At 43.6% G+C, this 27,312-nt stretch overlaps 1 protein-coding gene across 2 annotated transcripts in view; it reads right to left on the bottom strand.

Moving 5' to 3' along the window:
• ttf2 (transcription termination factor, RNA polymerase II) overlaps positions 1-27,312 on the bottom strand; it is a 93,210-nt gene that overhangs the window by 25,156 nt on the left and 40,742 nt on the right. For both annotated transcript variants that reach the window (XM_070892950.1, XM_070892952.1), the window contains exons 10-16: positions 21,070-21,183; positions 17,662-17,812; positions 14,671-14,776; positions 14,049-14,248; positions 13,615-13,768; positions 4,497-4,588; positions 3,162-3,250 (exon numbers count right to left, since the gene is read on the bottom strand). In XM_070892950.1, coding sequence (XP_070749051.1) covers positions 3,162-3,250; positions 4,497-4,588; positions 13,615-13,768; positions 14,049-14,248; positions 14,671-14,776; positions 17,662-17,812; positions 21,070-21,183 — 906 coding nt within the window. The remainder of the gene's footprint in view (positions 1-3,161; positions 3,251-4,496; positions 4,589-13,614; positions 13,769-14,048; positions 14,249-14,670; positions 14,777-17,661; positions 17,813-21,069; positions 21,184-27,312) is intronic.

Raw genomic sequence — 27,312 nt, 5'->3', positions numbered from 1 at the left:
TGATGTGGTATATTTGGACTTTCAGAAGGCTTTCGACAAGGTCCCACACAAGAGATTAATGTGCAAAGTTAAAGCACATGGGATTGGGGGTAGTGTGCTGACATAGATTGAGAACTGGTTGTCAGACAGGAAGCAAAGAGTAGGAGTAAATGGGGACTTTTCAGAATGGCAGGCAGTGACTAGTGGGGTACCGCAAGGTTTTGTGCTGGGGTCCCAGCTGTTTACATTGTACATTAATGATTTAGACGAGGGGATTAAATGTAGTATCTCCAAATTTGCGGATGACACTAAGTTGGGTGGCAGTGAGAGCTGCGAGGAGGCTCTATGAGGCTGCAGAGCGACTTGGATAGGTTAGGTGAGTGGGCAAATGCATGGCAGATGAAGTATAATGTGGATAAATGTGAGGTTATCCACTTTGGTGGTAAAAACAGAGAGACAGACTATTATTTGAATGGTGACAGATTAGGAAAAGGGGAGGTGCAACGAGACCTGGGTGTCATGGTACATCAGTCATTCAAGGTTGGCATGCAGGTACAGCAGGCAGTTAAGAAAGCAAATGGCATGTTGGCCTTCATAGCGAGGGGATTTGAGTACAGGGGCAGGGAGGTGTTGCTACAGTTGTACAGGGCCTTGGCGAGGCCACACCTGGAGTATTGTGTACAGTTTTGGTCTCCTAACCTGAGGAAGGACATTCTTGCTATTGAGGGAGTGCAGCGAAGGTTCACCAGACTGATTCTCGGGATGGCGGGACTGACCTATCAAGAAAGACTGGATCAACTGGGCTTGTATTCACTGGAGTTCAGAAGAATGAGAGGGGACCTATAGAAACGTTTAAAATTCAGATGGGTTTAGACAGGTTAGATGCAGGAAGAATGTTCCCAATGTTGGGGAAGTCCAGAACCAGGGGTCACAGTCTAAGGATAAGGGGTAAGCCATTTAGGACCGAGATGAGGAGAAACTTCTTCACCCAGAGAGTGGTGAACCTGTGGAATTCTCTACCACAGAAAGTTGTTGAGGCCAATTCACTAAATATATTCAAAAAGGAGTTCGATGAAGTCCTTACTACTAGGGGGATCAAGGGGTATGGCGAGAAAGCAGGAATGGGGTACTGAAGTTGCATGTTCAACCATGAACTCATTGAATGGCGGTGCAGGCTAGAAGGGCCGAATGGCCTACTCCTGCACCTATTTTCTATGTTTCTATGTTTTTATGTTTCTATTTCTACATAATCTCCTTAAAAGATCATACAAGTCAAGATCAAAATTATTTCTAAATAAATTTTAATAATTTCTCATCAACCCAAAACACACCAAGAGCTAAACTTAAGACACAGTTCCATAGAAGCACAATAAAGACTTTTTCATCAACACAATCTCATGAAAAAGTAAACAGGACATCATTTCAAGTTTGCAGATGACACAAAACTGAGAAACACATTAACAGTGAGGAGGCTAGTAACAGACTTTAGGAGGACGTACAGACTGGCGAACTGGGCAGACATATGGCAGATGCAATTTAACGCAGAGAAGTGTGAAGAGATGCATTTTGGTGGGAAGAATGAGGCGCAATATAAACAAAAAGCTATAATTTTAAAGGGGGTGCAGGAACAGTGAGATCAGGGGTGTACGTACACAAGTCTTTGAAGGTGGCTGGATATGTTGAGAAGGGAGTTAAAAAAGCATACGAGATCCTTGGCTTTATAGAGACATGGGACCCGAAATTGATCACCCTACCGCTGGCTGCTCGGCGGTCTCCCTATTTTTTTGGCGCCCTCCCCTCCGTGCGAGTTTGGCGAGGCCCTCACGCCGGCGGTTTGAAAGGACCGCTGGGGAGTGTCCGCTGGCATGCAACACCGAAAAAAGTCCTCCCGTCCGAGATCCATCTGAGCGGTCCTCCGCTCCTGCAGGAGAAAAGACCGCTGCGTGGAAGCAGGTCTTACCTGGACAGTAAGTATGAAGACCTACAAGAAAAGGTTAGTGAGATGTGTCGCTTTAATTCTTTTGCAGTGATTTTGTTTGAAAGGGTCCTCTGAAAGTTTTGTCATGTTTTGATTTTTATTTGAGGAACATTTTTTTTTTGCGTTCCCCCCTCCCCCCCATCCCCCCCTCCCTGGGCCCAACTCCAGCCTCGGCGTTACTTTGTCGAGGATTGCATTTGTCGCTCAGAATCGGACCTACCGCCCTCTACTGCCCCGAATCGCCGTGTAATGTCCAGTTTTTCCACCGGGCATTTTTTTCTTCCATTTTTTTCACCAAACTTCCGCCCAAAGTACCATCAGGATCTTAGCGGTCTTTATGGGCAGCACTTGGCTTTGATCAAATTTGGGCCCATAAAGTACAAAAGCAAAGAAGTTATGCTAAACCTTTATGAATTACTTGCTCGGGCATAGCTAGAGTATTGTGCCCAATTCTGGTCACCACACTTTATGAAGAACATCAAGGCCTTGGAGAGAGCGCAGAGATTTACTTGAATGGTACCAGGGATGAGGGACTTAAGTTACATGGAGAGACTAGAGTAGCTGGGATTGTTCTCTTCGGAGCATAAAAGGTTAAGGGGAGATTTAATAAGGTATTCATAATCATGAAGGGGTTTGATAGAGTAAATAAGGAGAAACGGTTTTCAGTGGCAGACGGGTCTGTAAACAGAAGACACAGATTTAAGGTAATTGGCAAAAGAACCAGAGACGAGATGCAAATAATTTTTTTTTTTTTTTTTTTACACAGCGAGTTGTTATGATCTGGAATGTATTGCCTGAATGGGTGGTAGAAGCAGATTCAATAATAACTTTCAAAAGGGAATTTCATAAATACGTGAAGGGAAAAACTATGCAGGGCTATGGGGAAATTGCAGGGGAATGGGACTAATTGAATAACTCTTACAAAAGGCCAGCACAAGCAAGATGGCCTAAACGGCCTCCTTCTGTGCCGTATCATTCTATGATTCTGTGACAAAGTCAAATAAAAAGACAATGTGCCAGAAATATACAGCAAAGTCTAGTGTTTGCAAAGGGAAAAGTTAAGCTAATTTTCAGGCGCAGGTCCTTGGACTCTGACCTATCTGCCGTGTATTTCTAGCATTTTCCATTTTTACTGCAAATTAATAGCATGTGCTGTTTTTTTTTCATCTCTAATGAGAGGGTCATACTTAATTTGCGTTTTTACCTCTGTTGAAGGGGTTATCAGCACCCTGTGATGAAGCAGATTTATAATCCTTGCCCTCGTGTCTCTTCAGATATGACTGCAAGGTTGACCTATGGAGAGAATAGGTAATTAAATGGTTCCGCAAACGATGGATAAATGAACAAACTGCATCCAGGAAAAATCAGAGGGCTGCATGTCTCTTTAAGAGATGGTCAGTGGAGAATAATGTTAACTTTTGCTGAGACTGACAAAACATTTCATCAATTGATTCTAGTTCAGTGGAGCAGAACAGACATTTTAGTGGACTGTTCAGTGGTGAGGCTAATTGAGGCTAAAAGGAAAATCTCTCACCCCACTGCAGTGAAATTTACAGCACTGGATTTAATAAAACACGACAATTGAAAATGTACCACATCTAACCTGTTTTATCCTGATATGTTTTAAAAATGTAAACAATCACATTTTTTGTATGGAATAATTTAAAGAATGTAAATAATTAACAGCATATATGTATATTTATGCACATAGGTTATGTCCTGTTGAAAAATGGGCTTCCAGATAAACATGTCTGAAAAACTAGTATCAGATATAATAGCCACAGGTTTATCCAAGTGGCAACCGAGTACCAGTTTGTTATATGGAATACAACTTTTATTTGAAGATTATTTTAATACCTCCTACAATACCTAAAAAAGGGGAAAAATCACCCATCTTTTTAATTTGTTTACAGTTCACATCCTTGGTTCCAGGATCTCTGGGTGATCAGCTAGAATGAACCATGAAGCAGGTCCACTGATCGCTTTGGTGCAATTACGTCTGCTGTCACACCAATCAGTGCCTCGGTGAAGCAATTCCCAGCAGCAGAGGGGTAACTTGTATGTGCACAAACCAGGGTGCTGCTTCTCAGAATGGCTGCACATCCCAACTCTCCCACTCTGGTGTCTGCACGTGCCGAAAGTGCAGAGAGCTAAGAAAGAGGTGGTGCAGTCTGCAATAGTACTTCAGGTTCCATCTGCCGGAGATTTGAGTCACCTCAATCCCAGGTCCACTCATCCTCATGAAAAAACCTTTTTACTTTAGATTACAAATACACAATTGAACAATACAATTGTGTTGAAATATATTAGGTCACCTGTGCTCGATTTCATCGTGACAAAGTTAACATTTGTCGTTTTGGTGACCTTACACACCCCCCCCCCCCCCCCCCCACCGCCAATATTGGACACTATCATCCTTTTCGTAGGAGGGATACACCAAATCGGTACTGGTAATGGCCAGGATTATCCAAAATACATTCCATAGTTGGAAGCAGTGATGGTGTCTTGTATCTCAGAGCACACAATTCCTCAAATATACCTGGAACAAGCAAACAAGACATTGTAAACAGCTTCCTCGTCCTCTGACAATTTTAGGCGATGAGAACAGTTAAATCGCTGTGGCAGGGCAACCTGCAAAAACAAAACACATGCCTGAGCAATTTTGTTACAAAAAAAGACCATGAGGTTCACAATAATACTATATTTTCATAAATATTTTTTCCATGGCATCACTGTCTGATGAGGGTGGCTGGTGTGCAATGGCCACCACGTGTTAAAAAAATCCACGCACAAGCATCTTCCACCCTTCACGATGTAGTTCAGGACCTGCATATTTGGTCCTTCATTGAAACACCTCTGAATGCATCCATTTTTGGTGTGGAAGAAAGTCATCCTCAATACAAGGGACCGCCTATGCTGATGATAAGGTTTCAAAACTAAGTTTTGGTGAAACAATCAGCTGATTCCTCTATAATGATATTACAAATATATGATGTTTACTGTAAGTACAAGGTATCATTTTCACTAAAGGAAGCACAATACTTGCATTTAATAAAGAATCTTGCACTAGTTTCTGCATGATGGAGCACAAAAGGTGAAACTCCTTATTAAATTTAAATATAAAGCCGTAACATATACAACCCTAGGCTATACCTGGTCGCTCAGGAAGCAATTACCTAATAAATAAGAAGAAAACACGTTGTTAATCATTTTTATTGGCCTGCAGCTTAAAATACTCCAATGTCTTTAGACACGTCTATATATCGAATACATTGGTCTAGATTTTGCTGCGAGCGGCAAACGTTTGTTACGACTTTCCCAAGCCCATAGACTTTCTATGGGGTTTTGCATGGTAAGTTGCGGTCAGTGGGACATCCAAAGCAGTATGGTGCCCTCAACAGGACAGCTGGGACCTGTGTGAACAGGGCAAGCAACTTTGTATCTCGAGGAGGCGGGAGCTCGGAGCAGCGCGAGTCCGGGGTCGGCGAGAGGCCTATAAAGGCCAGCGGGAGCTCGGAGCAGTCAGTCGAGGAGGCGGGAGCTCGGAGCAGCGCGAGTCCGGGGTCGGCGAGAGGCCTATAAAGGCCAGCGGGAGCTCGGAGCAGTCAGTCGAGGAGGCGGGAGCTCGGAGCAGCGCGAGTCCGGGGTCAGCGAGAGGCCTATAAAGGCCAGCGGGAGCTCGGAGCAGTCAGTCGAGGAGGCGGGAGCTCGGAGCAGCGCGAGTCCGGGGTCGGCGAGAGGCCTATAAAGGCCAGCGGGAGCTCGGAGCAGTCAGTCGAGGAGGCGGGAGCTCGGAGCAGCGCGAGTCCGGGGTCGGCGAGAGGCCTATAAAGGCCAGCGGGAGCTCGGAGCAGCGCGAGTCCGGGGTCGGCGAGAGGCGTACCGGTGCAGCTACAGGGAGAAGGCAAAAAAACAAAGGTGACGTCACAGCCTAGGGGGTAAGTGATTGGCTGGTGATTGGTGAGTAGTTTTTCTTTTTCTTCTTATATTGGTCAGTAACTTTTAACATTGTTATTACCAGTTTAAGTGTATCTAAGGGTTAAGACATGGCAGGAGAGCTCGGTCGGGTGTTATGCTCCTCCTGTACCATGTGGGAACTCAGGGACGCTTCCGGTGTCCCTGACGACTATGTGTGCGGGAAGTGTATCCGCCTCCAGCTCCTGACGGTCCGCGTTACGGAATTGGAGCTGAGGGTGGATTCACTCTGGAGCATCCACGATGCTGAGAATGACGTGAGTATCACGTGTAGTGAGTTGGTCTTACCGCAGGGAAAGGGTCCACAGCCAGATAGGGAATGGAAGACCAGCAGGAAGAGTAGAGCAAGGAAGGTAGTGCAGGGGTCCCCTGCGGTCATCCCCCTGCAAAACAGATACACCGCTTTGGGTACTGTTGAGGGGAATGACTCATCAGGGGAGGGCAGCAGCAGCCAAGTTCATGGCACCGTGGCTGGCTCTGCTGCACAGGAGGGCAAGAAAAAGAGTGGGAGAGCGATAGTGATAGGGGATTCAATTGTGAGGGGAATAGATAGGCGTTTCTGCGGCCGCAACCGAGACTCCAGGATGGTATGTTGCCTCCCTGGTGCAAGGGTCAAGGATGTCTCGGAGCGGGTGCAGGACATTCTGAAATGGGAGGGAGAACAGCCAGTTGTCGTGGTGCACATTGGTACCAACGACATAGGCAAAAAAAGGGATGAGGTCCTACGAAACGAATTTAAGGAGCTAGGAGCTAAATTAAAAAGTAGGACCTCAAAAGTAGTAATCTCGGGATTGCTACCAGTGCCACGTGATAGTCAGAGTAGGAATCGCAGGATAGCGCAGATGAATACGTGGCTTGAGCAGTGGTGCAGCAGGGAGGGATTCAAATTCCTGGGGCATTGGGACCGGTTCTGGGGGAGGTGGGACCAGTACAAACCGGACGGTCTGCACCTGGGCAGGACTGGAACCAATGTCCTCGGGGGAGTGTTTGCTAGTGCTGTTGGGGAGGATTTAAACTAATATGGCAGGGGGATGGGAACCAATGCAGGGAGACAGAGGGAAACAAAAAGGAGCCAAAAGCAAAAGACAGAAAGGAGATGAGGAAAAGTGTAGGGCAGAGAAACCCAAGGCAAAGAACAAAAAGGGCCACTGTACAGCAAAATTCTAAAAGGACAAAGGGTGTTAATAAAACAAGCCTGAAGGCTTTGTGTCTTAATGCAAGGAGTATCCGCAATAAGGTGGATGAATTAATTGTGCAAATAGATGTTAACAAATATGATGTGATTGGGATTACGGAGACGTGGCTCCAGGATGATCAGGGCTGGGAACTCAACATTCAGGGGTATTCAACATTCAGGAAGGATAGAATAAAAGGAAAAGGAGGTGGGGTAGCATTGCTGGTTAAAGAGGAGATTAATGCAATAGTTAGGAAAGACATTAGCTTGGATGATGTGGAATCTATATGGGTAGAGCTGCAGAACACCAAAGGGCAAAAAACGTTAGTAGGAGTTGTGTACAGACCTCCAAACAGTAATAGGGATGTTGGGGAGGGCATCAAACAGGAAATTAGGGGTGCATGCAATAAAGGTGTAGCAGTTATAATGGGTGACTTTAATATGCACATAGATTGGGCTAGCCAAACTGGAAGCAATACGGTGGAGGAGGATTTCCTGGAGTGCATAAGGGATGGTTTTCTAGACCAATATGTTGAGGAACCAACTAGGGGGGAGGCCATCTTAGACTGGGTGTTGTGTAATGAGAGAGGATTAATTAGCAATCTCATTGTGCGAGGCCCCTTGGGGAAGAGTGACCATAATATGGTGGAATTCTGCATTAGGATGGAGAATGAAACAGTAAATTCAGAGACCATGGTCCAGAACTTAAAGAAGGGTAACTTTGAAGGTATGAGGCGAGAATTGGCTAGGATAGATTGGCGAATGATACTTAGGAGGTTGACTGTGGATGGGCAATGGCAGACATTTAGAGACCGCATGGATGAAGTACAACAATTGTACATTCCTGTCTGGCGTAAAAATAAAAAGGGGAAGGTGGCTCAACCGTGGCTATCTAGGGAAATCAGGGATAGTATTAAAGCCAAGGAAGTGGCATACAAATTGGCCAGAAATAGCAGCGAACCTGGGGACTGGGAGAAATTTAGAACTCAGCAGAGGAGGACAAAGGGTTTGATTAGGACAGGGAAAATGGAGTACGAGAAGAAGCTTGCAGGGAACATTAAGGCGGATTGCAAAAGTTTCTATAGGTATGTAAAGAGAAAAAGGTTGGTGAAGACAAACGTAGGTCCCCTGCAGTCAGAATCAGGGGAAGTCATAACGGGGAACAAAGAAATGGCGGATCAATTGAACAAGTACTTTGGTTCGGTATTCACTAAGGAGGATACAAACAACCTTCCGGATATAAAAGGGGTCAGAGGGTCTAGTAAGGAAGAGGAACTGAGGGAAATCTTTATTAGTCGGGAAATTGTGTTGGGGAAATTGATGGGATTGAAGGCAGATAAATCCCCAGGGCCTGATGGCCTGCATCCTAGAGTACTTAAGGAGGTGGCCTTGGAAATAGCGGATGCATTGACAGTCATTTTCCAACATTCCATTGACTCTGGATCAGTTCCTATGGAGTGGAGGGTAGCCAATGTAACCCCACTTTTTAAAAAAGGAGGGAGAGAGAAAACAGGGAATTATAGACCGGTCAGCCTGACCTCAGTAGTGGGTAAAATGATGGAATCAATTATTAAGGATGTCATAGCAGTGCATCTGGAAAATGGTGACATGATAGGTCCAAGTCAGCATGGATTTGTGAAAGGGAAATCATGCTTGACAAATCTTCTGGAATTTTTTGAGGATGTTTCCAGTAAAGTGGACAAAGGAGAACCAGTTGATGTGGTATATTTGGACTTTCAGAAGGCTTTCGACAAGGTCCCACACAAGAGATTAATGTGCAAAGTTAAAGCACATGGGATTGGGGGTAGTGTGCTGACGTGGATTGAGAACTGGTTGTCAGACAGGAAGCAAAGAGTAGGAGTAAACGGGTACTTTTCAGAATGGCAGGCAGTGACTAGTGGAGTGCCGCAAGGTTCTGTGCTGGGGCCCCAGCTGTTTACATTGTACATTAATGATTTAGACGAGGGGATTAAATGCAGTATCTCCAAATTTGCGGATGATACTAAGTTGGGTGGCAGTGTGAGCTGCGAGGAGGATGCTATTAGGCTGCAGAGTGACTTGGATAGGTTAGGTGAGTGGGCAAATGCATGGCAGATGAAGTATAATGTGGATAAATGTGAGGTTATCCACTTTGGTGGTAAAAACAGAGAGACAGACTATTATCTGAATGGTGACAGATTAGGAAAAGGGAAGGTGCAACGAGACCTGGGTGTCATGGTACATCAGTCATTGAAGGTTGGCATGCAGGTACAGCAGGCGGTTAAGAAAGCAAATGGCATGTTGGCCTTCATAGCGAGGGGATTTGAATACAGGGGCAGGGAGGTGTTGCTACAGTTGTACAGGGCCTTGGTGAGGCCACACCTGGAGTATTGTGTACAGTTTTGGTCTCCTAACTTGAGGAAGGACATTCTTGCTATTGAGGGAGTGCAGCGAAGGTTCACCAGACTGATTCCCGGGATGGCGGGACTGACCTATCAAGAAAGATTGGATCAATTGGGCTTGTATTCACTGGAGTTCAGAAGAATGAGAGGGGACCTCATAGAAACGTTTAAAATTCTGACGGGTTTAGACAGGTTAGATGCAGAAAGAATGTTCCCAATGTTGGGGAAGTCCAGAACCAGGGGTCACAGTCTGAGGATAAGGGGTAAGCCATTTAGGACCGAGATGAGGAGAAACTTCTTCACCCAGAGAGTGGTGAACCTGTGGAATTCTCTACCACAGAAAGTAGTTGAGGCCAATTCACTAAATATATTCAAAAGGGAGTTAGATGAAGTCCTTACTACTCGGGGGATCAAGGGTTATGGCGAGAAAGCAGGAAGGGGGTACTGAAGTTTCATGTTCAGCCATGAACTCATTGAATGGCGGTGCAGGCTAGAAGGGCTGAATGGCCTGCTCCTGCACCTATTTTCTATGTCTATGTTTTCTATTAACCAATCAGATTGAAGAGATTTTAATAGCAGCAGAGTTGAACCAGGAAGTGTAAGTCAGAATAGTGAATTCAATGTCAAATCAGATACAGAAAGTAAAATATTGGGCTCAATTTTCCCCAATTATCTGCGCTGTTTTTTTGGCGTGCACCATTTTTTTGGGGAGTAAATTCAAATCTCCAAGTTTCCCCAAAGTTTCTAAGCTAGCGTGATTTTTTTTAGGCTACGATTTTTTTTTTAAACCTCGTTGAGGGTGTAACCTGCCGCTCATGCCAATTCTTATCATTTAAGAAAGTTTGGCCAGCTCCGATTTACTCCAATTTTTCTTAGGACGGTGTATGTGACCACTCTGGAAAAACCTTCTGGGCAGTGAACAAAATCGGCGCAGGCAAGAGAATCAGCATAGCAGATGCAGCTCCAAGGCCCGGATAGCAGCAGCAGTAGAGAGGGAGAGTGAGGGGGAGAGAAGAGAGGGGTGGGGGCCTTTCGGCCAGAATTAGGAGCGGCACCCGGCACTGGGAGGGGAGGGAAGCCTTTCGGCCAGGGCGAGCAGCGGCAACCGGGAGAAGGGAGGCCTTTTGGCTAGGGCGAGCAGCGGCACCGACTCCAGGGGGGTTGCGGGGGACAGACTTTTGGCATAAACACTAATAATTTAATGCTGGTAAGCTGCTACACTGTGCAAGGTGCTTGTGCAGGTTGCTGTGAGCTGGCCAGATGTGTTGTATGTTTCACTTTCCAGCCTCAGCCCGCAGTGTGTCCCTCGTTACCCTGGCAACCCAATTTTTTGGCGCACATCTTGGGCTCCACCCCCAAAGCTAAAGGACAGGCTAGGCAGCGCCAAAATCAACAATTCAAGCTGGGAAAGTTGGATGTTTTTTTTTGCCATAGTTGGGCCCAAAAAAAACGGACGTAACTCTTCAAATACGACAAAAAACGGCTTTGGGGAAAATGGAGCTCAAGGAGAGGGAAAGAAAGATTGGATTATGAGAGAGATAAAAGACAGGGAGAAAAAGTAAAAATAAAGATATTTAATTTTTTTTTAAATCTCAAAAATACAATAATTAAAAGCTGAAAGAATGAGACTGCACACTTGTAAAAGATAATTTTCGGTTGCAGAGAGGTTGACAGTAATTAAGATTTACTACGCCATTAAAAGGGTACTTATGATCACTGAGGTGAAGATGTTAACCTGGAAACTCAAAGTTCACACCCCAAAATTCTACTGCTGCTCCTGGGTTCCAGCTCTACTGTGATTGACAGGAAGCACAGACCACGGAGCAGCAGTCCTAACTACACAATTTCAATAGTAAGAGGAAGAGATTTTTATCGTATTATAACCCTAAACCTAACAAGCTGTCTATCTCTGACTAAGAATCAGAACATGTAGTTGTCCACGAACAGAGCCTTAAAGTTAATTTTCAAAGGCCCTTCACTTTTTCCTGCTTTTTCTACTCTTACTGATGATGCATTTCCTGTGACTGAGAGCACAGTGTGGCATCCTATTCCCAAGCCTCCATCAATGCTGCTCTTACTTAGACAGGCACTAAAAATCACATGAACATGGCCAGTTGACAACATTATTTTCCCTGGTCTCCATAATAACTGGGATCAGGAACTGAGTAAATTGGAAAAGGAATGGTACCAAGCAGAGTGAGAGATCAAGAACAACATTTTCTGTCCATCACATTCTGATACTTCTACACACGGCCCAATAATTTAAACCCATGTCGTATCACTTCTTTTTTCTTACGATTATACCTGTAAATCATAGAAGCATCGAAAATAGGTGCAGGAGTAGGCCATTCGGCTCTTCGAGTCTGCACTGCCATTCAATGAGTTCATGGCTGAACATGCAACTTCAGTACCCCATTCCTGCTTTCTCGCCTTGATCCCCCTAATAGTAAGGACTGCATCTAACTGCTTTTTGAATATATTTAGTGAATTGGCCTCAACAACTTTCTGTGGTAGAGAATTCCACAGGTTCACCACTCTCTGGGTGAAGAAGTTTCTCCTCATCTCGGTCCTAAATGGCTTACCCTTTATCCTTAGACTGTGACCCCTGGTTCTGGACTTCCCCAACATTGGGAACATTCTTGCTGCATCTAACCTGTCTAAACCTGTCAGAATTTTAAATGTTTCTATGAGATCCCCTCTCATTCTTCTGAACTCCAGTGAATACAAGCCCAGTTGATCCAGTCTTTCTTGATATGTCAGTCCCGCCATCCCGGGAATCAGTCTGGTGAACCTTCGCTGCACTGCCTCAATAGCAAGAATGTCCTTCCTCAAGTTAGGAGACCAAAACTGTACACAATACTCCAGGTGTGGCCTCACCATTGAAACAAAGAAAAGGACTTTTCGCCACAAGAATAACTGGCAAACTATAGCTTCACTAAGATCCCCTCCTCCAGCAAAAACATTGAATTTGTTACGGTTTGTGTTCTGCAAACCCATAGTTCCATTATTACAAGTTCAGCAAGAATGATTTGATTTTTAGGACCAAAAATATCAGAGAATGATTAAAGTTGTTCATCTTTAGAACAGCTTTGATAAATTACCATCTTTTATCCTATATAAACCGCAGCTACCATTTGAGACTAGGTCCAGTCAGACAAAAGTTAGTCCACATTCAAGGGTTGAATTTTCACCATCATTCTGCGCCTTTTTTTTGGAGCGGACTAAAATCTGCAAGTTTCGCCAAAGTTTCTGCACCATCCTAAACTACTTACTGCTGATCGTTTTAGTTCCCGATTTTTTGACGTCACTGGGGGTGCCAGCTGCGCCATTTCTGGTCATGTAGGATTTTTTCAAAAACGGCGCAGTGCACCGTTCCGAAAAACCTTACCTTAAGAAAATCAGGGGCTGGGGGGCCTTTCGGCCCGGGATAGAAGCGGCAGGCACCGGGGGCGGGGGGGGTATCACGAGGTCATGGTTGAGTTTACAAAGAGACAAATCAATTTTTAAAAATTAAGCTCTTGGAATGCTTACACCTGTTATGAAACTAGAAATTCTGGGGAGAGAAAAATTAGCAATGACATTACAGGATAAATTCAGCGTCCCTCTTTACCCTAGTAACCTCAGTTTTTCGGCACTGACCTTAAGCTCCACCCACAGAGCTTAAGGACAATCTGCGCCGCTCCAAAATGAAAGTTTATTCTGGCGAAACTTGCAACTTTTTTTTGGCACAGTTGGCCACTAAAATGTACCAATTGTGTCAAAAATCGGCCATGTGGAAAATTGGACCCTCCGGCTCTCGCTTATTTTCTCAGGAAAGAATTGTGTGCATATTTGGATACAGGCAGAAACAGAGCCCTTTCGCAACAGCTAAAAATTTAAATGTCTAAAAGGGGAGAATCCATACACTTTAAATATTTAAATTGAGATTAGGTGGGCTTACAAAGCGAGCACGTCTTGAACAGGTTTGACACAGAACCCACTTCATAGAGTCAGGTTTGGCTCCAAAGTCAGCTTTATACTGCAGTTGGGCATTGGTGCAAAGCCCAAATCACTTGCGAGCAATGCTAAACTTGCAATATAAAGAGTGATTTTTTTTTGTCAGAATTGAAATATAGAAACAGATATACCAGAGGTTTGCCACTGGTGTCAAGCTGGTCCTTCATTCTCCGTAACAGAAGGCCTTTGGTGATAATATTAAGGCGTTCGCCACCCTTCTTTGTACCATTATCCACTTGATTCTTCCAAAGCTTGAACTCATCGAATGGGGAACAGTGAAGGAACCTGAACAAATAGGGAAAGGTTAGAAAGCAGAGTTATGAGAATTTAGAATTAGCCATAATTAACTAGAATTAACTTGTCTCAACAACATAACTTGGGAACAATATCTAAAACAATTCTGAAGATTTGTTTTTTTTTTTAAAAAGGAGGGAAACAAGATCAAGAAGATGGAAACAACTTTAGGATAACTTCTTAAATGCTCCAATCATTAATGGGGATAATACAGGTAAGTGTCCGAAGAACACAATTTAATAATGAAGTTTAAGCTAGTCTGACTTCTTACTTGAGCAAGGAGTACATATCCAGAAGGTTGTTCTGAATGGGCGTTCCTGTGACTGCCCAGCGTGTTTTAGCTTGGAGTTTACACACTGCCATTGATGTTTGTACTTGGGGGTTTTTAATGTTGTGAGCTTCATCCAGGATGATCCGAGCCCATGCTAACTTCAACAGAGGAGAATGTGCAGACTTTGCCTTTGCCAAGACCTGAAAACAGCGTATGAACAAAAAAGTGTGTTTTTTATTGGAACATGGTTGGATTGAAAAGATGAAGTACATAACTGTTTACTCTCACCTTATCCTTATCAATGGATTTTCTGAGATGGAAGCAAAAATCATAATTTCACTGTCTCTTTTGATAGCATAGAAGTTGCTTCTACCCAATTAGAAAGCACACTGATAATCTGCCTGATCCACTCATTCCAAAAAATAGTTCGTGAGCTATCCCACTGTCAAAATACTACAGGTGTTCAGAATTATTCTGAAGTGATAATCCGGTATTTCTTAGTTGGGTGACCATTCCAACAAGTAGCAACTGCAGGGTACTCATAAAAGCAGTGGAAGATGCCAAGGCATTTCATACTACTCAAATCTACAAGTGGGATCACTGCACAAAATTCTCCACTTACATTCGCCTCCTCATCTTGAGCTGCACACTGTCGACTTTCCTTCTTCACTGGGATCTCCTTTGCAACGAGGCTATATGTCGTAACAACAACATCAAATTCTGACAGCCTATAAGAAAATGTTTTAATATCTTAGATTACAGTCAATATGGTACCTTTGTTTAAGGGACAGACCGAGTAATTACAGGCCAGTCAGCCTCACCTCGGCGGTGAGAAAATTATTGGAAAGAATTCTGAAGGACAGGACAAATCTTCATTTAGAAAGACATGGATTAATCAGGGACAGTCAGCACGGATTTGTTAAGGGAAGGTCGCGTCTGACTAACTTAATTGAATTTTTTGAGGAGGTAACAAAGAGTCGATGAGGGTAGCGCGTTTGATGTACTGTATATGGATTTCAGCAAGGCTTTTGATATGGTCCCACATAGCAGTCGGGTCACAAAAGCAAAAGCCCATGGGATCCAAGGCAAAGTGGCAAGTTGGATCCAAAATAGGCTCAAATGCAAGAAGCAAAGGGTAATGGTTGATGGATGTTTTTGTGACTCGAAGGCTGTTTCCAGTGGGATTCTGCAGGGCTCAGCACTAGGTCCCTTGCTTTTTGTGGTATACATCAATGATCTAGACTTGAATATAAAAGTCTGCAGATGATACTAAAATCGGCTCTGTGGTTGATAATGAAGAAGAAAGCTGTAGACTGCAGGAAGATATCAATCAACTGGTCAGGTGGGCAAAACAGTGGCAAATGGAATTCAACCTGGAGAAGTGTGAGGTAATGCATTTGGGGAGGGCTAACAAGAAAAGGGAATACACATTAAATGATAGGACACTGAGAAGTGTAGAGGAACAAAGGGACCTTGGAGAGCATGTCCACAAATCCCTGAAGGTAGCAGGCCAGGTAGATAAGGTGGTTAAGAAGGCATACGGAATGTTTGTCTTTATTACCGAGGCATAGAATACAAGAGCAGGGGGAGGTTATGCTTGAACTGTATAAAACACTAGTTAGGCCACAGCTAGAGTACTGTGTGCAGTTCTGGTCACCGCATTACAGGAAGGATGTGATTGCACTGGAGAGGGTACAGAGGAGATTTACGAGGATGTTGCCAGGAGTGGAGAATCTTAGCTATGAGGACAGATTGGATAGGCTGGGTTTGTTTTCCTTGGAACAGAGGAGGCTGAGGGGAGACCTCATTGAGATGTATAAAATTATGAGGGGCTTAGATATAATGAATAGAAAGGGCCTATTTCCCTTAGCAGAGGGGTCAACAACCAGGGAGCATAAATTTCAAGTAATTGGGAGAAGGTTTAGTGGATATTTATGGGGAAATTTATTCACCCAGAGGGTGGTGGGGGTCTGGAACTCACTGCCTGAAAGGTGGTAGAGGCAGAAACCCTCACCGAATATAAAAAGTATTTGATGTGCACATGACGTGCTGTAACTTGCAGGTCTACGGACCAAGAGCTGAAAAGTGGGATTAGGCTGGATAGCTTCCTGTGGCTGACATGAACACGATGGGCCGAAATTTCCTCCTAACATGCTGTAAATTTCGATGATTCTATAAAATATTACTTAACGATATTTTTAGTTTAAAGGTCAACTTCCTCCAGCTATGTGAGACAGTCCTTCCCGTTCATTTGGATGCCCTGCTGGGCTCTGTGCCCTGACTGATGGGGCAAAGTGCCCTGGTGCCAGTCCTCTTCCAATGCTGCTACTAAACTGGTTTCTGGTGACCACAGATTGACTTGCTTATTAATTGTTCTTTGATCTAAGGGATGGAGTGGGGGGCACTTGCCTTCATCAAACAGCATCCAAGAGCAGAAACTCCATGGACGATGCTGTGACATATAACCTACATTATACTCTTTCATGATGTGACACATTAGGAAACCTGTATGTGCAGCCTAAGCTGTTTGGTCAGCCTCAAGTTTACAAATATAGGGCTCAATTTTCCTCAAAGCTGTTTTTTGGCGTACTTGAAGAGTCATGCCTGGTTTTTGGGGGCCCAAGTACACCAAAAACAAATCATCCAAGTTTCCCCTTTTGATTTCTTCATTTTGGCACCGCCTAGCCTGTCGTTTAGTTTTGGGGGTGGGCCTAAGATCAGCGCCAAAAAGATTGGGTTGCCACGGTAACCAGGGACACACTGCGGCTGAGGCTGGAAAGTGAAACATACAGCCAGCTCACAGCAACTTGCACAAGTACCTTACACATTGCAGCAACTGACCACAATTAAATTATTAGTGAGAATGACAAAAGTCTATCTCTTACCCCCCTCTCCCAGTGCCGGTCCCCGCTCCTATCCCAGGCCGAACAGCCTCCCTCCCTTGCAGTCCCCGCTCCTAGCTCTGGCCGAAAGGCCTCCCCCCCCCCCCCCCCCCGATCCATCCCCCTCCCCTCTGCTGTTGCTGTCCAGGCTCTGAAACGGCATCTGCTGTGCTGATTTACCTACCTGCGGCGATTTTCTTAACTGCCCAGAAGGTATTTCCACAGAGGCCACATACGCCATCCTAAGAAAAATTGGAGTAAATCGGAGCTGGCCAAACTTGCTTAAATGGCCAGAATTGGCGCGGGTGGCAGGTTACGGCCCTATGACACAAAAAAACTTAACCTAAAAAAATCGTAACAGAGTTACGCTGGCACACAATCTTTGGGGAAACTTTGATTTTTTTATTTTAGGCCAAAAAAAGTGGCGCGCGCCAAAAAAAACGCCGCAAATCACCGGGGAAAATTGAACTCCTAATCTTGTGCTAACGTTAATAATATCAAATAACGAATTTAGTGATTCATTAGCATACCAATCTAGAAAGATTGATCAGCAACTATATTTATAGCAACTCTAACAAAAGGGGTGAACACACTTTAGATTATAGAAATGTCTTCCATATATTGCATTAAGTATAATATTGTATATAGAATGCTGAAAATATTTTATATTCAGAGCTGTAAATGGCATTGTATTTTCAGAGTAGGAACACCATAGTGCTACAGGTACTCACGCCTTTGCTGACGTCTCTCTCTTTGGGCCGTGGTATATGTATATACTTAGTTTCCTTGCACTGACGTGCCGCTTGATTTCCATCTCCCAATGGTGGATTAGAGATGCTGGACAAATGATGAGTGTCCCACAGGAGATCACAAAAGTGCTATCTGTTGGAATTGAGGGCATTAGAATGTAATATTAAGCTATGAACAGACAGCAGTGACAGAAACAATCTTGGTTTAGCTGGATCTCATGCCAACACCATGCTGCAATGGGCAAAGCTTCACTCTGCATTTCTACCAATACTTGTCATGGACTCCTTCTGGACAATCTGTACACTAGCAAAACAATGTAGTCCCTACAGTAGTATTTCTGTAAATGGTAGTTATAGAATTGTTTAACTATTGTAGTTTAGTCAAATCACAACACGGAAAGCAACCCATCAAATTATTTTGTGGTACCTTATCTAATACATGCATGTTTTATGTAAAATGTTGTAAATTGCAAAGTATACCCTTTAAGACAGACTTGTATTTCTAAATTGCAAATGCAAGAAAAATGAATTGTGTCTTAAACCACATTGCTCCCCAGTATCACCAGCTTTGTAAGACATTCTAACAAACACAATATACAGCCAAATCTCTTCAATAAAGCCAAGCTGTGATCAGTGGTTTAAGCCAACCACTCTTGAGCAATAGCAAGTGTTGAAAGAAATGTGGTTGCAAAAGTTAACTTTTTAGATGCAGCTAAACCAGACCAGTTCAACCACTAATTAATGTATTCACTAAAAATACCCCCAAAATCAAATCAGAAAATTATTTTATGTAATTTCCTAATCATAGAAATATACAGCACAGAAGGAAGCCATTTCGGCCCATCGTGTCCGCGTCAGCCGACCAAGAGCTATCCAGCCTAATCCCACTTTCCAGCTCTTGGTCCGTAGCCCTGTAGGTTACGGCACTTTGTGAACATCCAAGTATTTTTTAAATGTGGTGAGGGCTTCTGCCTCCACCACCCTTTCAGGCAGTGAGTTCCAGACCTGGACCACCTTTTTCTTACGCAGTCCCTCGGAGTCGAGGATGACTTGTTTCCACACCAATATGAGTTCTCAGGTGATTGATGAGTCCAATGCGGGACCTACAGTCTCTGTCACAGGTAGTGCAGATGGTGGTTGAAGGGACAGATGGGTGGGGGGGTGCTTGGGATGTTGTGCACTCCGCTTCCGCTTGCTCCCGGCGAAGAGACTCAAGGTGTTCGGCGCCTTCACGGATGCTTCTCCTCCACTTTGAGCGGTCTTGGGCCAGGGATTCCCAGGTGTCAGTGGGAATGTTACACTTTTTCCAAGGAGGCTTTGAGGGTGTTGTTAAAGCATTTCCTCTGCCCACCTGGGACTCGCATCCCGTGTCGGAGCTCTGTGTAGAGCACTTGTTTTGGGAATCTAGTATCGGGCATGCGGACGATGTGGCTCGTCCATTGGAGCTGATCGAGCGTTGTCAATGCTTCGATGCTGGGGATGTTGGCCTGAGCGAGAACACCGACGTTCCAGACTCCCACCACCCTCTGGGTGAAGACATTTCCCCTCATATCTCCTCTAAACCTCCCCCCAATTACTTTCAATCTATGCCCGCTGGTTGTTGACCCCTCTGCCAAGGGAAACAGGACCTTCCTATCGATTCTATCCAGGTCCCTCATAATTTTATACACCTCAATCAGGTCTCCCCTCAGCCTCCTCTGTTCCAAAGAAAACAGACCCAGCATCTCCAATCTTTCCGCATAGCCAAAATTCTCCAATCCAAGCAGCATTCTTGTAAATCTCCTCTGCACCCTTTCCAGTGCAATCACATCTTTCCTGTGGCTCTGTCAAACCCGTGTGGTGGCTGGTGTGCAACGGCCACCACACGTTAAAAAAATCCACGCACAGGCATCTTCCACCCCCTCGACTGGAGGTGAGGTGGAACATTGAGTGAACTCTTGTGGAAGCAAGTCATCCTTGTTCGAGGAACCAATTATGATGATGGATGATATCTCCCAGGGAGAAGAATGGTTGTAGTTCTTTTTTTAAACTATTTGAATAATTTTGTTCCATGAAATAAGTTGGCCCTCTATTATATTCTGTATGCACGTAATTTAAAAAAAAAGGTTAAATACTGGTAGATGTTTAATAGTTCGATGAGAGCTGTAATTTTAACAAGATTTTTTATCTAGGAAAAGGGAAGCTTATGATAGATATGGAGAAGTCAATACTGCAGAGAGAAGTATAAAAAGTGCAGGGATGCAATTAAAAAAGATATCATGGAAGAAGAAAAAAGAGAGCGTGAAAGAATGTTGGCAAGTATAATCAGAGAAAACCCAAATATGTTTTATAAATACATTAAGAGCAAGAGGATAACTAGAGAAAGAGTGGGGCCTATTAGAGACCACAAAGAAAATGTGTGTGTGGAGGCAGAAGATGTGGGTATGATTATGAATGAATACTTTGCATCTATTTTCACAAGAGGGGCGATACAGACTTTGCAATCAGGGAGGAGGAGTGTCAAATATTAGACGAGATAAACAAAGTGAGAGAGGAAGTGTTAAGGGGCTTAGCACCTTTGAAGTGGATAAATCTCCAGGCCCGGATGAAATGTATCCCAGGCTGCTAAGAGAAGCAAAGGAGGAAATAGCAGAGGCTCTGACCATCATTTTCCAATCCTCTCTGGCTACAGGTGTGGTGCCAGAGGCTGGAAGACTGCTAATGTTGCATGTTTGTTTAAAAAGGGAGAAAGGGATAGACCGAGTAATTACAGTCCAGTCAGCCTAACCACAGTGGTGGGAAAATTATTGGAAAAAATCCTGAGGGACAGGATAAATCTTCATTTGGAGAGACATGGATTAATCAAGGACAGTCAGTGTGGATTTGTTAAGGGAAGGTCGTGTCTGACTAACTTGATTGAATTTTTCGAGGAGGTAACAAGGAGTGTCGATGAGGGCAGTGCGTATGATGTAGTGTATATGGATTTTAGCAAGGCTTTTGATAAGGTCCCACATGGCAGACTGATAATGAAAGTAAAAGCCTATGGGATCCAGGGCAAAGTGGCAAGTTGGATCCAAAATTGGCTCAAGAGGCAGGAAGCAAAGGGTAATGGTTGATGGGTGTTTTGTGATTGGAAGGCTGTACCCAGTGGGGTTCCACAGGGCCCAGTGCTGGGTCCCTTGTTTTTGTGGTAATTACTCAAAACTCAGGTGTGGGGCTTGAACCCACGTCTTCTGACTTAAAGGCGAGAGTGCTGTCACCGAGGCAAATATCACCTTGCTTCAATTAGCAGCACTCTCAACTCGGTCAGAAGCCCCTTCCCAGGACTCGAGTCAGCAAAAAGCTGGTAATCCACAGTGCATGTTTTGTTCCCCTGTTATTTAAATTATTGTAATTATCTTCACTTCTTACCAGTTTTTGAGATCCACTCCTCGAGCTTTTTCTCTTTTTCATTCTTCCCCTTGCACCGTTGTGCTAAGATGAGTGCAATCATCGTTAGAGTTTTCCCCAAACCCATGTCATCCGCTAAAAAAAGTTTTAAAAGTGTCAATATTTTAAATTTATACTCTTCATTTTCCTAATTAGGTTATTACTAAAGATGGACAGACATCTGATTCCAATCCAGAAAACTTTCATTTACCACAAAGATTATTAGTTATAGGTATTCTGGATATCATCCCCTCCTCCTAGGGTATACATGAATAGTAGGCCAAAAAATACATCATCAGTTGTTGTTCCTCGATTTCTTCTATGTTAATCCAAATGGAATGCTTACATATATATTTATTACTGATAGCTAAATAATATCTAATCACAATAGGGAAATTAAATAGCAAACACTTATAGGATTTGAACTTGCAATTTACTGTCATTCTGCAGATGGTACTGACTTCTGGATCGAGAGACTGAGTGCGAGATATTATTGTTAAGCAATTGTATGACAGCCATGATCTTATTGAATGGTGGTGCAGGCTTGAAGGGCTGAATGGCCTACTCCTGCACCTAGTTTCTATGTTTCTATTCCTTTGTTCACAAGTTTAATACAGGCAATAACATAGCAACCTAAAGGGCCTAACAGCTCCACATTCATCCACAAATACCCCCAACTCCAACAATTATTTCTATCTTACTTGCTTCCAAGAGGAATTGAGTGCAATCTTATTCTGTTTTCAAAATTAGAACACCCCTGGATTGACAGAAGTCTAAACCTTGGTTATCTTAGTCAAACATATTTTATAACCCTATATATGTCTTATGTATAATATTAAAAACAGTACATTAGTGGACACATATCATACTTTCTCTCAGATGCAAAACAATCTTAAAATGCTGGATGCTTCTCAGCTGCAATCTGAAAGTGACGAGCACATTCCAATCTGCAAAGTTCTTAATCAGACCATTAAACAGAGTAATCTTAGACTGCTTATTCAAAGCAATTAGACTTGGCGACCTTAAAGGTATATGTCAACATAAACACAGATCCACCTTAGCAGTAAAAATATTTTGTGTACTATGTGGTATGATGTTCCTGTCATTATTAAAGAGTGCATCATTTGAGTTGCCATAAGCAATGCCAAGGGAGAGCCATTATTTTGTATTAAGATTCTTCCAGGCCGAAATTGGTGCCATTAGCAGCTCTTGAGGTCGCTAACAAACCTGTTTTCGGCCGGGCGATCACCTCCAGCGAAATTGGCCTCGTTTTTTGTATAGGGGCTCGCCCCGCTCAAGTGCGCCTGGCGATGATAATGTTATCGCCTTGCGCACTGCCTCGTTATCTCCTCCCAACATAAATTCGGCCTCTCCCCCTCAGTTACCGCCTGGTGCTGACGACAGCTTCACCTGTCGAGTTGCAGATGGGAGTCGGCTGGAGAAGCGTTATTTAAAGGCGCCATCTTGGCAAACAATTTTCTGTCAGCCAACATTATTTAGAGCTTGCTGACAGATAGGCAGAGTGCCTGTTGCAATGATTGTAGGTTAAAATCCCCCATGGTTAAAGGAACGGCAGTAACCATGGGGGATTTTAACCTACATATTGATTGGTCAAATCAAATCGCACAGGGTAGCCTTGAAGAGGAATTCATAGAATGCATACGGGATTGTTTCTTAGAACAGTATGTTACAGAACCTACAAGGGAGCAAGCTATCTTAGATCTGGTCCTGTGTAATGAGACAGGAATAATAAACGATCTCCTAGTAAAAGATCCTCTTGGAATGAGTGATCACAGTATGGTTGAATTTGTAATACAGATTGAGGGTGAGGAAGTAGTGTCTCAACGAGTGTACTATGCTTAAACAAAGGGGACTACAGTGGGATGAGGGCAGAGTTGGCTAAAGTAGACTGGAAACACAGACTAAACGGTGACACAATTGAGGAACAGTGGAGGACTTTTAAGAAGCTCTTTCATAGTGCTCAACAAAAATATATTCCAGTGAAAAAGAGGGCGGTAAGAGAAGGGATAACCAGCCGTGGATAACCAAGAAAATAAAGGAGAGTATCAAATTAAAAACCAATGCGTATAAGGTGGCCAAGGTTAGTGGGAAACTAGAGGATTGGGAAAATTTTAAACGACAGCAAAGAATGACTAAGAAAGCAATAAAGAAAGGAAAGATAGATTATGAAAGTAAACTTGCGCAAAACATAAAAACAGACAGTAAAAGCTTTTACCGATATATAAAACGGAAAAGAGTGACTAAAGTAAATGTTGGTCCCTTAGAAGATGAGAAGGGGGATTTAATAATGGGAAATGTGGAAATGGCTGAGACCTTAAACAATTATTTTGCTTCGGTCTTCACAGTGGAAGACACAAAAACCATGCCAAAAATTGCTGGTCACGGGAATGTGAGAAGGGAGGACCTTGAGATAATCACTATCACCAGGGGGGTAAGTACTGGACAGGCTAATGAGACTCAAGGTAGACAAGTCCCCTGGTCCTGATGAAATGCATCCCAGGGTATTAAAAGAGATGGCGGAAGTTATAGCAGATGCATTCGTTATAATCTACCAAAATTCTCTGGACTCTGGGGAGGTACCATCGGATTGGAAAGCAGCTAATATAACGGCTCTTTAAAAAAGGGGGCAGACAAAAGGCAGGTAACTATAGGCCGGTTAGTTTAACATCTGTAGTGGGGAAAATGCTTGAAGCTATCATTAAGGAAGAAATAGCGGGACATCTAGATAGGAATAGCGCAATCAAGCAGACGCAACATGGATTCATGAAGGGGAAATCATGTTCAACTAATTTACTGGAATTCTTTGAGGATATAACGAGCATGGTGGATAGAGGTGTACCGATGGATGTGGTGTATTTAGATTTCCAAAAGGCATTCGATAAGGTGCCACACAAGATAAAGGTACGCGGAGTCAGAGGAAATGTATTAGCATGGATAGAGAATTGGCTGGCTAACAGAAAGCAGAGTGTCGGGATAAATGGGTTCTTTTTGGATTGGAAATCGGTAGTTAGTGGTGTGCCACAGGGATCGGTGCTGGGACCACAACTGTTTACAATATACATAGATGACCTGGAAGAGGGGACAGAGTGTAGTGTAACAAAATTTGCAGATGACACAAAGATTAGTGGAAAAGCGGGTTGTGTAGAGGACACAGAGAGGCTGCAAAGAGATTTAGATAGGTTAAGCGAATGGGCTAAGGTTTGGCAGATGGAATACAATGTCGGAAAATGTGAGGTCATCCACCTTGGGGAAAAAAACAGTAAAAGGGAATATTATTTGAATGGGGAGAAATTACAACATGCTGCGGTGCAGAGGGACCTGGGGGTCCTTGTGCATGAATCCCAAAGTTTACAGGTGCAGCAGGTAATCAGGAAGGCAAATGGAATGTTGGCCTTCATTGCGAGAGGGATGGAGTACAAAAGCAGGGAGGTCCTGCTGCAACTGTACAGGGTATTGGTGAGGCCGCACTTGGAGTACTGTGTGCAGTTTTGGTTACCTTACTTAAGGAAGGATATACGAGCTTTGGAGGGGGTACAGAGATGATTCACGCAGCTGATTCCGGAGATGAGGGGGTTACCTTATGATGATAGATTGAGTAGACTGGGTCTTTACTCGTTGGAGTTCAGAAAGATGAGGGGTGATCTTATAGAAACATTTAAAATAATGAAAGGGATAGATAAGATAGAGGCAGAGAGGTTGTTTCCACTGGTCGGGGAGACTAGAACTAGGGGGCACAGCCTCAAAATACGGGGGAGACAATTTAAAACCGAGTTGAGAAGGAATTTCTTCTCCCAGAGGGTTGTGAATCTGTGTAATTCTCTGCCCAAGGAAGCAGTTGAGGCTAGCTCATTGAATGTATTCAAATCACAGATAGATAGATTTTTAACCAATAAGGGAATTAAGGGTTATGGGGAGCGGGCGGGTAAGTCGGAACTGAGTCCACGGCCAGATCAGCCATGATCTTGTTGAATGGCGGAGCAGGCTCGAGGGGCTAGATGGCCTACTCCTGTTCTTAATTCTTATGTTCTTATGTTTAGTGGTTTCGACCTCGAGGACTGTTCTGGCTCTTAATCATTGCTTTGTTTAATTCAGAGCAGATTTGACTCGCCAACATTTTTCTCATTTCATGGGGGTTGTGTTGGCGCTTGACCTCCTGCTCCGACGTCACCATCGGAGATTACTTAGGTGGACAAAGGCAGAGAGGTCGCAAGACAACAACTTTTACTTATATAGCGCCTTTAATGTAGTAAAATGTTCCAAGGCGCTTTACAGCAGTAAAAGGGAGAAATAGAACATAAGAACATAAGAAATAGGAGCAGGAGTAGGCCATACGGCCCCTCGTGCCTGCTCCGTCATTTAATACGATCATGGACTCAGGTCCACTTCCCTGCCTGCTCCCCATAACCCCTTATTCCCTTATCAGTTAAGAAACTGTCTATCTCTGTCTTAAATTTATTCAATGACCCAGTTTCCACAGCTCTGAGGCAGCGAGTTCCACAGATTTACAACCCTCAGAAGAAATTCCTCCTCATCTCAGTTTTAAATGGGCGGCCCCTTATTCTAAGATTATGCCCCCTAGTTCTGGTCTCCCCCATCAGTGGAAACATCCTCTCTGCATCCACCTTGTCAAGCCCCCTCATAATCTTATACATTTCGATAAGATCACCTCTCATTCTTCTGAATTCCAATGAGTAGAGGTCTAACCTCCTCAACCTTTCCTCATAAGTCAGCCCCCTCATCTCCGGAATCAACCTAGTGAACCTTCTCTGAACTGCCTCCAAAGCAAGTATATCCTTTCTTAAATATAGAAACCAAAACTGTACTCAGTATTCCAGGTGTGGCCTCACCAATACCCTGTATAACTGTAGCAAGACTTCCTTGCTTTTATACTCCATCCCCATTACAATAAAGACCAGATTCCATTGGCTTCCAGATCACTTGCCTTACCTGCATACTAATCTTTTGTGTTTTATGCACAAGTACCCCCAGGTCCCGCTGCACTGCAGCACTTTGCAATTTTTCTCCATTTAAATAATAACTTGCTCTTTGATTCTTTCTGCTAAAATGCATAACCTCACACTTTCCAACATTCTTCTCCATCTGCCAAATTTTTGCCCACTCACTTAGCCTGTCTATATCCTTTTGCAGATTTTGTGTGTCCTCCTCACACATCGCTTTTCCTCCCATCTTTGTATCGTCAGCAAACTTGGCTATGTTACACTCAGTCCCTTCATCTAAATCGTTAATATAGATTGTAAATAGTTGGGGTCCCAGCACTGATCCCTGCAGCACTCCACTAATTATTGATTGCCAACCCGAGAATTAACCATTTATCCCGACACTCTGTTTTCTGTTAGTTAGCCAATCCTCTATCCATGCTAATATATTACCCCCTACCCCATGAACTTTTATCTTGTGCAGTAACCTTTTATGTGGCACCTTGTCAAATGTCTTCTGGAAGTCCAAATACACCACATCCACTGGTCCTCCTTTATCCACCCTGTTCGTTATATCCTCAAAGAATTCCAGCAAATTTGTCAAACATGATTTCCCTTTCATAAATCCATGCTGACTCTGCCTGACTGAATTATGTTTTTCTAAATGTCCTGCAACTGCTTCTTTAATAATGGACTCCAACATTTTCCCAACCACAGATGTTAGGCTAACTGGTCTCTAGTTTCCTGCTTTTTGTCTGCCTCCTTTTTTTTTTTTATAAATAGGGGCGTTACATTTGCAGTTTTCCAATCTGCAGGGACCTCCCCAGAATCCAGGGAATTTTGGTAAATTACAACCAATGCATCCACTATCCCTGCCGCTACTTCTCTTATGACCCTATGATGCAAGCCATCAGGTCCAGGGGATTTATCTGCCTTTAGTCCCATTATCTTACTGAGTACCACCTTCTTAGTGATTGTGATTGTGTTAAGTTTCTCCCCCCTATAGCCCCTTGACTATCCACTGTTGGGATATTGTTTGTGTCTTCCACCGTAAAGACTGATACAAAATATTTTTTCAGAGTTTCTGCCATCTCCATGTTCCCCATTACCAATTCCCCGCTCTCGTCCTCTAACGGACCAACATTTACTTTAGCCACTCTTTTCCTTTTTATATACCGATAGGAACACTTGCTGTCTGTTTTTAATATATCGTGCTAGTTTACTTTCATAGTCCATCTTCCCTTTCTTAATCATTATTTTAGTCATT

This window comes from Pristiophorus japonicus, chromosome 11, assembly GCF_044704955.1.
Source record: "Pristiophorus japonicus isolate sPriJap1 chromosome 11, sPriJap1.hap1, whole genome shotgun sequence".
NCBI classification, from domain to species: Eukaryota; Metazoa; Chordata; class Chondrichthyes; family Pristiophoridae; genus Pristiophorus; species Pristiophorus japonicus.
The sequence above is the reverse complement of the archived record's forward strand: the minus strand, read 5'-3'. Positions and strand labels throughout refer to the sequence as shown.